Source organism: Rattus norvegicus, chromosome 7 (genome assembly GCF_021556685.1).
Source record: "Rattus norvegicus strain SHRSP/BbbUtx chromosome 7, alternate assembly SHRSP_T2T, whole genome shotgun sequence".
Taxonomy (NCBI): domain Eukaryota; kingdom Metazoa; phylum Chordata; class Mammalia; order Rodentia; family Muridae; genus Rattus; species Rattus norvegicus.
The window spans coordinates 28,712,501-28,725,655 of record NC_141540.1 but is presented as its reverse complement, the minus strand read 5'-3'; the positions used below and the strand labels follow the sequence as shown (position 1 = coordinate 28,725,655).

Genomic DNA, 13,155 nt, shown 5'->3' with positions numbered 1-13,155 from the left:
CTCACTTCCTACAGTGTAACTGGGGGAAAGGCTCGCTTCCTACAGTGTAACTGGGGGAAAGGCTCACTTCCTACAGTGTAACTGGGGGAAAGGCTCACTAACTACAGTGTAACTGGGGGAAAGGCTCGCTTCCTACAGTGTAACTGGGGGAAAGGCTCACTTCCTACAGTGTAACTGGGGGAAAGGCTCACTTCCTACAGTGTAACTGTGGGGGAAAGGCTCACTAACTACAGTGTAACTGGGGGAAAGGCTCCCTAACTACAGTGTAACTGTAAAGGAAGGCTCGCTTCCTACAGTGTAACTGTGGGGGAAAGGCTCACTTCCTACAGTGTTAACTGTAGGGGAAAGGCTCACTAACTACAGTGTAACTGTGGGGGAAATGCTCGCTTCCTACAGTGTAACTGTGGGGGAAAGGCTCACTTCCTACGGTGTAACTGTGGGGGAAAGGCTCACTAACTACAGTGTAACTGTAAGAGAAGGCTCACTTCCTACAGTGTAACTGTGGGGGAAAGGCTCACTAACTACAGTGTAACTGTGGGGGAAAGGCTCACTTCCTACAGTGTTAACTGTAGGGGAAAGGCTCACTAACTACAGTGTAACTGTGGGGGAAAGGCTCACTTCCTACAGTGTAACTGTGGGGGAAAGGCTCACTAACTACAGTGTAACTGTAAGGGAAGACTCACTTCCTACAGTGTAACTGTGGGGGGAAGGATGACTCTCTGTCATCCTCCCGAGCAGTGTGAGACTGGAGTACATAGCCTGTAAACGGTGAAGTATCTACCTACTTGGACCCCGGTGAGTGAGGCTCTGATGGGTGTGATTTCAGTAGCCTTCCTGTGATGTTCAACCACAGCAAGTGCACTTATAGAAGGGTGTTAGCTTCCAGCATTCTCTCAGATTGATCTATGGGGCTGCATCTGCCTGCCTAGAGTTGTGTCCTCCTTAGAGTGTGTGTCACACAGTGTATTACTAAAATATACTGTGTGACACACACTCCAATAGAAAACCACATGTTAGTCAGTCCTCAATGGGATGTCACCTCAGAAATATCCCTTGCATTAAACACATCACCGCAGTTGTCTTGATAAGGCTCTAGCATGGTAAATTTTTTCTTTTTTTTTTTTGTGAGGGGGGGTTCATTTGTTTGCCTTTCTTTGAGACAGGGTCTTGCTGAGCAGCCCAGGCTGGCCTCCAACTCAGAATTCTCCAATACTTGCATTAGTGACATGAGCTACAACACCCTGATCTTTCTTCTGATATGTTAACTCTTGTCTATTTAATTTAAAGTATTCCATCACACAGATCTAACCCACTAAACCCAACAGGTCAGTTGCTATAAATATTAATTATTAGAAATACATTCTAAGAAAACCAAATGATTCATAATGCCGACTGTATTTTCTCTGGACAAACCTGTTTCTACATGATTTCTGGGTTGCTCTCTGAAGCCATAGAAATAAAGTTAGCAACTTGGTACTTGAGCCTGCAGTGTCTGGGTCCTCTGAGTGGGCTACCCAGTTGTAGCTTCCCTGGGCTCCGTAAGTTCTCTGTCTCTACCCTTGGCACTAGTGTCAATGCTGACGAAGTGATACTCTTGACGGGGCGTCATCTGCTCCTAACTCTCCCAGCTTCTGTTTTTGTTCCTCGGTTTGTGTGTGCAAAGAGTCCTGTGATACAGTCTGTGGCCTACTTCCCATTAGCCCCCAGTGAGTACATCCAAGTTCCAGAGCAAAACGTATTTGCATTTTGCTACCAGGAGGCTGTGCTATAAACAATGGAGTTGAGACATCATCAGCATAAGCAGGGGATGAAATTTTATTTTAAAATCTGAAGTGCTGTGTAAGCATTTAAGGTATGAATCGGTAATCATTTCCCCACAGCTCCCATTAGCCATGCTTTATTTGGAGCCCATCCTCTTTCCAGGGATGCAGGGGTGGGGGTTAACACACTGGAGCACACAGCATAGCATTTGCATTTTAACCCAGCACTCAAGGGACGAGACCACAACTTTCAAAACTTCTTAGTCCTGGAATGGACTTTCTGCTTCTGTTCCTTGATGAAGCACAGTTTTAATTTTTCACTGCAATAAAAGAAAAGAAACCTTCTCAGTGTGGTGAAGATTGGAATATTTCTAAACCAGAGAAGTGTGGAAGGAAAGAAAAGTATGGGGGAAAAGTGTGCTTCTAAGGTTAAGAACATTCTTTACCCCTGATGGATCAGTAAAATGCAGATTTAAAAAAATCATCTGTCTAATTTGAGATTCAAGATCATCAAATTGTGTCTAAATATTTTGTTTTAACTTCTAAGCTCATTATGGCCCCTTTGTGTTCGCTTGTATTAAACTCCATCAGCTATGACTGGTCTCATAAGCACAGTCAGTGGGGCAGAATAAGTTAATTATTTACTTGTGTCACTAGTGCTCTCCATGTAATGAAATGCACAGCTGTGTTGGATCTGCAGTTGGATGTGTAGCCCCCATTGTTCGGCAAGTCAGCAGAGGGGAGAAGCCGCCGTGATGGAGAGCCCTCGCCTCTCTCTGTGTTCTGGCTTTCTGTGTCGATTTCATGGGTCTTTTATCACTCGCTTTCTCACAAAACAAACAACACAGGGCTGTCTGCTATGGGAACCATCTTGGCATATAAAAGGGGTTTTAGAGACTCAAGTAATTTTAAGTTAGCGAAGATTTAATTTTTGGCTTACAGGTGTCCTTGGTTCAAATAGAACCAAAGCAATTCTATTATAGGACGGAATGAAAAAAAGTTCCTTGTGTATGTTTGGTTGTTTGTTTTTTTTTTTTTTCCCCCAGAAGTGTCAGGAAAAGGCAGAAAAGAAAAAAAAAAAAAAAAAAACTTCCCAAAAGGAAGCTGTGCAGTAAAGATCAACCGAGCCTGGAGGAAAATTACTAGATTCCGACTTTAGGAATGAGCGTCATCTCAATGGCATAATGAGGTTGAATTGGCTCAGTTAAATGTGTCAACTAAAACCAAGGCACCAAGCGAAAGTCTTCTGTATTCCTGCCCTCCCCAAGTTCCAGCCTGCATGTCCCACCGCCTCACTCTGCTCTGAGACCCTGTCCCCAGCTCCCACTTTCTCCTGGTGGCCTAGAGGGTAAACCGCAGCCTCTCCCAGGCTGACACCAGCATCCCTGGGAGTTCGTTTGTGTTTAAAGGATCTCTGAACCCAGACTCTCCCCAGCCTTCACAGGCTCTGCTCCTTTCTTCGGGATGCCAGTTCCAACATTGTGTTCTTTGCTGTACGGTGGTGGCCTCAGGCTACTCAGGTTTCCAATGCGATCTCTTTCAAAGTAGACTTCCTAGTAACTTTCGGCCTCTGTCAGATAATTTCAGTATAGATAAGATGTGAGTTTGGAGGGAAGGGACAAGTCACATACTCTGCTTGATGTCAATTTTGGCACACAGCTGGATTTGCATATCAGGTGACCGTTTCTGTTATTCATACAGGAAAGCATTCCTGATATGGTTAAAAAAAAAACAAAACTTTTCAACCAAAATAAATATCAAAGAAACTGTTTGCTCTAGAATCCAACTCCACAAGCCCTGGCTGCAGTCTTGTGCATAGCCACTAGAAAGCAGAGTGCTAATGTTAGACAGTTGTAAATAGGCAGGCAGACTTTTGTCCTCGCTGCCTTGGCGCTTGGTGATATGCAGATCATAAAGGTTTCATGTAAAGAAGTTTGGGGGTTCCAGGGACACCTGCTTATCATGTCCTAGGTTTTAGCTCCAACCCCATAATAATTACAACTCCGTTTGTTTTAAAGTGGCTTGAATTGTGTAGAGGACAGACAGGAATGAAAATCCTGAAGTCGGTCCATTCACACACAGGGGGAAGGCGTTTTTATTTTTATTTTATTATTGTTACAGTAAGAACATCTGTCTCCTTACTCTGTGCTGTTCCCTGCAAGCCTTCCAACTCCTATATGCACTGCAACTGATCACCTAAATTCTCTCCCCACTCATCTTCTTGGGAAAAACAGATCAGTTTAGCAGCAAGCTCTCTTAAAGCTCAGAGCACTCTTGCAGCCTGCTCAGGTCTGCTGCCTCCAGAGAACACCGGTGGAGTGTGCAGCCCTGCCCCACTTCCATTCCTAGAATTCCACATCTAATTCTGGCCTTTTGCTCTAAGAGTGAATTGGCTCTTACTTTTCTTGTTGGTCTTTACAAGTTCAATCAAAGATCACTTTTCTAATGTGCTGTAAGCTATAAGGATTAAAATTCCTTCAAGCAGGTTAAGTTCTGCCAAGGAATCCCTGGCAAGGCAGCCAACCCTGCAGCCAGCGCACGCACCTGTTAGCATTTCAGCCATGCACACGGTTCCTTTTTCTTTTCTTTTTTTAATGATTTATTTATTTATTTTGATTTTATGTGCATTGGTGTTTTGCCTGCATGTATGGATGTTAGATTCCCCTGGAACCAGAGTTACAGACAGTTGTGAGCTGCCATGTGGGTGCTGGGAACCGAACTCGGGTCCTTTGGAAGAGCAGCCAGCTAACCACTGAACTGTCTCTGCAGCCCACACAAAGGTTTGTTGTCCTGGTTTAAATCCACATTTTACACATTTAGTTGTATTCAATCATTCTTTGTTGGTGGTTTGAGAATTTGCATTCCTGTGGTTTGGGCACAAAACCCAGCAGACCACAACCTCGCTGACAAGAAGCAGAAACTGTGGATTGAAAAGCTTCCGGGACGAGAGCCGGCTCGAGCCTGCCCTTTGGTCTTCGTGGTGCTCAGGGAAGGTGGGCAGGCGGCCTGACAGCAGCACCGCACCATTGTGTGCCATGCCAGCATGCCACTCGGCGGCCTACAATGCTTTTCTGCAAGGAGAGTCGTTTTGAACTGCTTGGCTAGCAGGGTTGTTGGAAATTGCTTTTGTTGCTCTTGATGGAGGCCATGGGGAGGGTTTCAGAACAGTGGGAATAGAAACAGCAGCAGGGAGATCCCAATTAAGTACTGTGTTCTTCCCTCCTGCCCATTTGCTTCCCGTGCTGTGAAATCTCCTGTCCCCCAGGTGTCTGCGGCCTGATCGTCCCCCAAGAAGACATGCCGTTCTGTGACTCTGGCATCTGTCCCGACATCATAATGAACCCTCACGGCTTCCCATCGAGAATGACGGTCAGTCACCTTTGGGCTTTTTAGCAGCACTGCTCTGAGGGAAAGAAGCAGGCAGTTAGTTTAGTTACACTGAGTGGCCCCCTGACGGATAAACGGACTCCTTGCCCTGTCCCTCACTGTCCTCTGGGACACAGAGTCCTGTGTGCTGAGCCTACCTCCATGTCTCTTTGAGCAGTCACTTCCTGTAATCTGCAATCCTGTCGCAGGCCAAGGGGCCGTGGCCACAGTGCTTAGCTCTGTACTTGAGTTTCAATATCTGAAAACTAGGGAATTCAGTCCGGGAAGTTAGTCCCACAGGCCAGGGTTCTTCGGCAGGATACCCAGGAATGCTGGTGTTGGTAATGTTTCACTATCGCTGGGTGTGGTTGAAGCTGCTTTTTCAAAACATAAGCCAAAGGCAGGGATGCTGGGAGAACTGACAGCCGGGCGGGCACTCACGTAGTCTGTCCCCTTCCTGTCTCACAGGTTGGAAAGTTGATTGAGTTGCTGGCCGGCAAGGCAGGCGTGTTAGACGGCAGGTTCCACTACGGCACCGCCTTTGGAGGGAGTAAAGTGAAGGACGTGTGTGAAGACCTCGTTCGCCATGGTTACAACTACCTGGGGAAGGACTATGTCACCTCGGGCATCACCGGGTGAGTGTGCTGCTAAACAAATGCTAGAGATCGGAGGTGAGGGCCTGAAGAAGCGGGCCAATGAGGTATAACATTCCCAGACTGCCTTAGTGGGAAGGAACGAAGCCTCGCTGCTTTAGGAAACCTGATCCAAGAAAGGCCACATTTAAGAAGCCAGATATTGAGGACCACTAGTTGTGTGGTAGGACTGTCATTTTTTTTTTTTTTTTTTTCCGGAGCTGGGGACCGAATCCAGGGCCTTGCGCTTCCTAGGTAAGCGCTCTACCACTGAGCTAAATCCCCAGCCCCCAGGACTGTCATTTTAACAAGCTTGGATTTCTGCGTTGCTTTTGTGGACTACGTTAACTGCATCTGATGCAGTGTTTCCCAGACTGCTAGATTTGTGTGGAGCACCAGAGACAGTGCTTGGTTTCATACCCTGGAGCCCGGTGCTCACATCTAATATGTGCTACATATCGAAGGGACTGCAGTAAATAAAACCACAGAGCTGGCCAATTCGATTTGTTATTGGACGTGGAATAGTAGCAAACACAAGGTGATTTCCAGCAGGCCTTCAGTGACTGCCTGCCAAGCAGGTGGTTGTCTGGTTTGGTTTGGCTTTGAGGTTTTTGTTTTTGTTCTGTGTTGCCGAGGATTGATTCCAGGGCTTCATGCATGCTTAGAAGCACGCCATGACTGAGCCTCACCTCTGCCCACTGACTACCCAATTCAACTCCGCTCTGGTGCTGCCTGTCTCTGCCCCACTGCTCTCCATAGCCGTCGGTCCTCAGATACTGCTGTCTGTCTCCCAGCTGAGACATAGCCTCCGTGAGAGCAGGCTGCCATGCTGTGTCTACTGCTCGGTCTCCACAGCCTACCACAGCACCTCACAGCACAGCTTCAGTAATGCCCGGCAGGCAAATCTGAGAACCAGCGCTCAGTCATGAAGACGAGGAGGAGGAGGAGAGAGTGTGTAAGACATGGAGGGACAAAAGCTGTGCCCTTCAGAGTGTTGCACAGAGGAAAGTACACTTACTGAGTAGACCCCAAGAACTGGTAGGTGCCCACCCAACTGTTATTCCAGAAGGAGGTAGCTGTACAGCCTGAGGTGAGGTTGGACAAGACAGGGCGAAGGGTCTAGCTGCCATCTTTGAAGGACACAAGTCCATGCAACTACTGTGGATGACGAGGTCTTGAAACAGCCCACATAGAATGTACGATCAAATGGTCTGTATGGAACCCTGTGACACATAAAATACCCAGGGGGCGGAGACAGAGCTCAGCGGTTAAAAACACTGGCTGCTGCTCCACAGGACCCAAGTTTGGGATCCAACACCTTCTGGCCTCCAACCATGGACATGTAGGCACTCGCCCGTGCGCACACAGAGTGAGTGAGTGAGCGAGCGAGTGAGTGACTGAGTGACTGAGAGAGTGAGTGAGTGAGCAACTGAGTGAGTGAGTGGGTGAATGAGTGAGTGAGTGAGTGAGTGAGTGAGTGAATGAGTGAGTGAGTGAATGAGTGAGTGAATGAGTGAGTGAATGAATGAGTGAGTGAATGAGTGAGTGAATGAGTGAGTGAATGAATGAGTGAGTGAATGAGTGAGTGAATGAGTGAGTGAATGAGTGAGTGAGTGAGCAACTGAGTGAGTGGGTGAGTGAGTGAATGAGTGAGTGAGTGAATGAGTGAGTGAGCGAGCGAGTGAGTGAATGAGTGAGTGAGTGAGGAGTGAATGAGTGAGCGAGCGAGTGAGTGAGTGACTGACTGAGAGTGAGTGAGTGAGTGAATGAGTGAATAGGTGAATGAGTGAGTGAGCGAGCGAGTGAGTGAGTGAGCAACTGAGTGAGTGAATGAGTGAGTGAGTAATGAGTGAGTGAATGAGTGAGTGAGTAATGAGTGAGTGAATGAGTAGGTAAATGAGTGAGCGAGCGAGTGAGTGAGTGAATGAGTAGGTAAATGAGTGAGCGAGGGAGTGAGTGAGGGAGTGAGTGAGTGAACCTTTGTATTAAGACCTCAGGGTCACGCTGGAGCATGGGCGAGGACATGGTGCTTAATGTATTACTATGAAGAAGTGCTCCAGAAGGGAGAGCGCCTGCCCGCAACCCGTTTCTGCTGGAAATATGGATCCAGTGCTTGTGCAGATGGCATTGATACAGGTTTCCTTAAGTAAGTCATTCTTAGGATGTTTAAAACAAAATGAAACAAAACCTCATCCTATGAAAACTCTAATGGTTTCCTTCATTTAAGTATGGTTCAGTCATGTAGTTAGGTGTCCATTTTTTAAAAAACACAGTCATCGCTAGACCTATGGCCTTCATTTCTACTCAGGAATGAAATTATCCAGAGAGTGTGCACCACCACAGGCCCCATTCAGTGCAGCTTCCTAAACATAAGTGCACTGAAAGATGCGCAGGGCCACCTGCTGTGTGCTATGCACAGCTGTGCAGACAGCTGAGGTCTACACTGCTCCCTTGGTGCCCACATGGGTTTTCCTCTCTTTGCCATTCACCTCCATGCCATTCACTTCCATTCAGGGACGCACTGAGCCTGCTTGGGAGGGCGTTTGTGCCCCTCCACCTGCCCCCACCCATGTTCCTGATCTTAGCTAGACGCAGCAATTGCATGTATGTGGTTTACTCTGTTGGTGATGAAATAGCATTGGGTTGTAGGTCCATGAATTCTACTATGAGTTACCATCCCTGAGGACCACAGTCACTTACTTATTAGAACTGCAAAGACCCTTGGCTGACCACCTTGATGCACAATCAAAACTGAATTGGGGAGGTCATGCAGTGTCCATGACAGATAGGGACAAGAGCAGGGTCTCTCAAGGCCCTTGCCACCATGACTTCCTGGGGTGCCATTGGGCTGAAATTCACAGAGCAGCTCAGTGACTACAGCGGCCCTCACTCGTGTACTGGCACAGGAGAACTGGGGCAGGCAGGCTGGGCCAAAGACTGCAACCGCCTTTCTGCAGTTGGTGGCTTCCTCTGCTCTTCCCACTTGACCACATGCTTTGCTCAAAGTCAGCTTGTTTTTCAGACAGGCCGCTGTGGCAGGCAGAGAGAGCACGGGATCTGAACCTGGTCACCCCTCTCACTGCTCTTACCTCACCTCTCGGGCTCACTGGGCTGTCTCTACACCGTCAAAAGTAGAGGCTCAGTACACTAGATTAAACAGCGCTGACGAGAACTTCCTTCTCTTTGAGGAAGGACACTTGGGGAAAATGAAGAGCGTTTTGAAGGTGTCCAATCCTTGGCTCTTTGCTTCTGACAAGACCTTTTTTTTTTTTTTTGTCACAGCACTCACTTTTGAGATTTTTACTATATTTATTTATATTTATTCACTAGTGGGATAAGCTGTGTAGCAAACATTTATCGAGCACTAGTTGTATGCCAGGCAAGCTCATAGATGCTGGCACCACTGTGGCAAAAGACAAAGAACTGACTTCTCACGGGAAGACAAAAGGCAAAGAGACAAACTGATTATACACAAAGATGCTGGGAGCGCTACAGGGTGGAGTGGTGGAAGGGGTGGTGGAGCGTGAGGGAGGAGGGCTCCTTCAAAAGGCTCCCAGCTGTAATCCTAGCATGGGGGAGGTGGAGACCAAAAGCTTGCAGGTTTGACAGCAGCCTGGACTGTGTGGAAGTTCCAGGCCAACTGAAGCTGCACTGTTGCCAGGGCCATGCTTGTACCTGACAGAAGAGCAGTGTCAGTGTGGGCCAGGGGGAGAGGTCCTGAGGTAGAAGGTGTGATAGCCATGTACAATTTGGACTACATAGAATCTCAGAAGAAGCCATTGGGGATTCTAGAGCAAGAATATGCTCTGATTTCCGGTTTGGGAGGACTCTCTCTGGATGGTTCCAGTAGATCAGATTGTCTAGTGCTGAGAGTAGACGAAAGATCCACCTAGGAAGAAAAGCTGTTGGCCTGGTGCGGCAGGTGAAGAGGGTCATCCTGCTGATGGTGTTTCTCTGTGAAAGCATTATCTTCTCAAACAGTGGCGTGCTTCTGTAGCTTGGTCTAGCCTTGCACTGACTACAGGCTGAAGCTTGTCCTCACACAGTCGGACACAATCTCTGAGAAGACAATTAAGGAAATCCTCCAGATGATGAGACCTAGTGCAGGCTGTCTGTCCAGTTACCCAAACTCTGTTGCCTAAACCCAGTGTTGCCTTTTCTTTCAGTGAGCCCTTAGAAGCCTACATCTATTTTGGGCCTGTGTACTATCAGAAACTGAAACACATGGTGCTGGATAAAATGCATGCCCGGGCCAGAGGACCACGAGCTGTCCTTACCAGGTACAGAAGCACTGCGTGTATGTGTGTGTGTGGTGTGTGTGTGTGTGTGTGTGTGTGTGTGTGTGTGTGTGTCTATGTGCGTGAGTGTGTGTGTGCATGCGTGAGTGTGTGTGTATGTGCGTGTGTGAGTGTGTGTGTGAGTGCGTGTGTGAGAGTGTGTGTGTGAGAGTGTGTGTGTGTGTGTGTGTGTGTGTGTGTGTGTGTGTGTGTGTGTGTGTGTTGGGGCTTTGGGGGAACTGCTGATTTCTCTGTGGAGGTAAACAGTCCCAGCCAAGTTTCTGTTTCCCTTAAGATACCAATTACTTAGGTGTGTTAAACATTGCCTTGGTTACTTTCTATTGTTGTGATTAAACATAAGGAAAAGCAACTTGGGAGGAAAGAATGTAATTAACTCTTCAACTGTCAGGTGATACTCGTCACAGAGAGAGGCCAGGGCAGGACCTCAGGCAGGAACTGAAGCAGAGGCCTTAGAGCTACTTACTGTCCTGCTCCTCCTGCTGTCCGATACCTCTAAGACCACCTGCCTAGGGACAGCACCGCCCACAGTGAGCAGTTCCTGCCACATTGCTCAAGAATTAGTCCAGAAACTATCCAACAAGCTTGCCTACAGGCGACTCAGGAAGCATTTTCTCAACTGGGGTTCCTTCCTCTCAGAAGACTCTAGCATAGGTCTAGTTGGGAAAAAGGAAAGAAAAGAAACAAACAAAAAACTAGCCAGCACAGTTGGTCCCATGTGAACTCAGCACAGTACTATTCAACAGTAACGTTTCCTTTCTTGTTTGTCCCCACAATGTCATATTAATATTAATATCATAATGTAAAACATCCCAACTTCTAAAAGTTCCGTGGTCTTTAAAAAAATTCAAACATTTTAAAAGTCCAAAGTTTCTCTAAAATTCTGAAGTGCCCTCAGTGTAAGCTCCTGTGTAACCTAAGAACAAGTTGGGTATTTCCTTCCTTCAAGAGGGAAGAGTCATGTAGAGACACAGCCAGTTCAAGGCATGGTGTCAGGGTTGTGAGCTCGGAGTTGGCAGGAAAGGAAGTTAGGACTGCTGTCAGCCTCCTGTAACTACACGTCTTCATGTGAAGAGAAAAAGTATTGGGAAAAATAAAATTACATCACAGGCCTGTTAGATGGCTCCATGGGTAAGGGTGCCTGCAGGCCTCGTCTCTCCACAGTCCCTCTCATGGACCAGGTACAGGCACACAAAGACAGGTGTCCAGTAAGGACCTGCTCCCTTATTCTCACTGAGCATGCTGTACCGGGAAGAGACTGGGAAGCCACCGTTTGGCTTGGCTTCTTAAAAGCCAGACTCAATCTTGACCATAACTTGAACAGGTGCAATGCCTGTTAAAATCATAGATGTGTGTATGTGTTTGAAAATGTTGATGGGTCTGGAGAGAGCGCTCAGTGGCTAGGAGTACTTGTCGTTCTTGCTGAGGACCTGAGTTCAGTTCCCAGCACCCACATGGGAGTTCACAGCCATCTTTAACTCCAGTTCCAGGGCATCCCACACCCTCTTCTCATCCCTAAGGACACCAGGCACACATGCAGTGCACATACATGTGGGCAAATTCTTAAAATAGAACAATCGTTTAAAAATGTTTTTAACGACTAAAAGGAAGAAGAGCTAAGACTGTCTAAGCAGTGAGACCCTCCTGGGCCAGGTGCTGTCCCCCCAGGTTCCATGTCACTGAGTGTCCCTTTCCAACATGGAGGTTGTCTGGGAACTGTTGTCTATAGTCAGTTATCTCAGGCGGCTGAAATGCAAGCACCCACAAGGAGGTGACCACCTTCACCTTGTCTGCCCACCTCAGTGAAGGGAACGGTTGTCTGGGATGGGCAGTGTTCTTGGTGATGTTTCCTCTACAGAGGGCCCCTTCAGACCTTGTCTCGGCTTTTCATGTGTAGCTTTTCTTTCTAACCTGCTCTTTGATTGTCACTGTAACGTCCAGCCACAGCAGGAGCAAGTGTTAACACTTCAGTGTATGTTCAGACACTGTTTGCTGTGTCATGGGAAGTCAGGAAAGTAGCAGGCTTTGGGGCCTGCTGTACTCTGCTCTCTGCAACTTGGAAAGGAAAGGTTTGTTTGGCTTATAGTGTACAGTCTGTCACCTAGGAAAGCCAGGGAAGCCACAGAAAGAAGCAGAGACCATGGAGAAACGCTGCCTGTTGGCTTGTTCCCCCGGTTGCTCAACGCACTTCTTACACAGTAAAGACCCTTCTGCCCTGGGATGGCACTGTCCACAGTAGGCTGGGCCCTCCCACATCAATCAACAATTAAAAAACAAAATAGCCCTCAGACATGCCCACAGGTCAGTCTGATGGAGGAGGCATCACTTCATTTGACACTCCCTGTTCCCAGTTGACAAAAACTAACAGCACCGAGACCTTGCAAGCAGTACTGGAAACCCGAGTTTCTTCCAGTTTGGGTCTCTTTCTTCTCTGCTTCTAAGTAACAGAGTACATCTCTAAAAATACTCAAAGATAGCGCCCTCTGATGTGAAGACTGTAGCAGCCTAATAGCAGTGGCCATAATGTGAGAGTAATGAATGCTGACCCTGCTATCTGGGGATTATATAAATAATATAGCCTTATGTCACATGATAAAGACGTACAATTACAATTTTTTCCCACAATGATAGCCACCAGAGCGCCCTTTTGAAGCAGTTCAAGGCCACTGTCAAAGCCGTGCTCTTAGTCCGCATGTGATACCACCTCCCTTTTCTGTGTCTGACGTAGTCTGCTCTCTTCAAAGGCAGCCCACTGAAGGGCGATCTCGCGATGGCGGCCTGCGTCTTGGAGAAATGGAGCGTGACTGTTTAATTGGCTATGGAGCGAGTATGCTTTTGCTGGAGAGACTAATGATCTCAAGTGATGCCTTCGAAGTTGACGTCTGTGGGCAGTGTGGACTACTTGGATATTCTGGCTGGTGAGTGGACACCACATGTGGTCTCTCAGACCACATCCCTTGGCCTAGGTAATGGCTTAAGGACTGCTCTGGACCAGACTCAGCTGCTGTGCAGCCTTTGCCTGTGATCACTTGATGCCCCCAGGCCGTGTGCCACCATCCTGTGTGCCACCATCCTGTGTGCCACCAGGCCGTGTGCCACCAT

At 47.6% G+C, this 13,155-nt stretch overlaps 1 protein-coding gene across 2 annotated transcripts in view; it reads left to right on the top strand.

Annotated features, from left to right (window-relative positions):
• Polr3b (RNA polymerase III subunit B) overlaps nucleotides 1-13,155 on the top strand; it is a 104,152-nt gene that overhangs the window by 82,631 nt on the left and 8,366 nt on the right. For both annotated transcript variants that reach the window (XM_087557813.1, NM_001191878.1), the window contains 4 exon segments: nucleotides 5,026-5,129; nucleotides 5,595-5,761; nucleotides 9,925-10,038; nucleotides 12,798-12,971. In XM_087557813.1, the coding sequence (XP_087413939.1) occupies nucleotides 5,026-5,129; nucleotides 5,595-5,761; nucleotides 9,925-10,038; nucleotides 12,798-12,971 (559 nt within the window).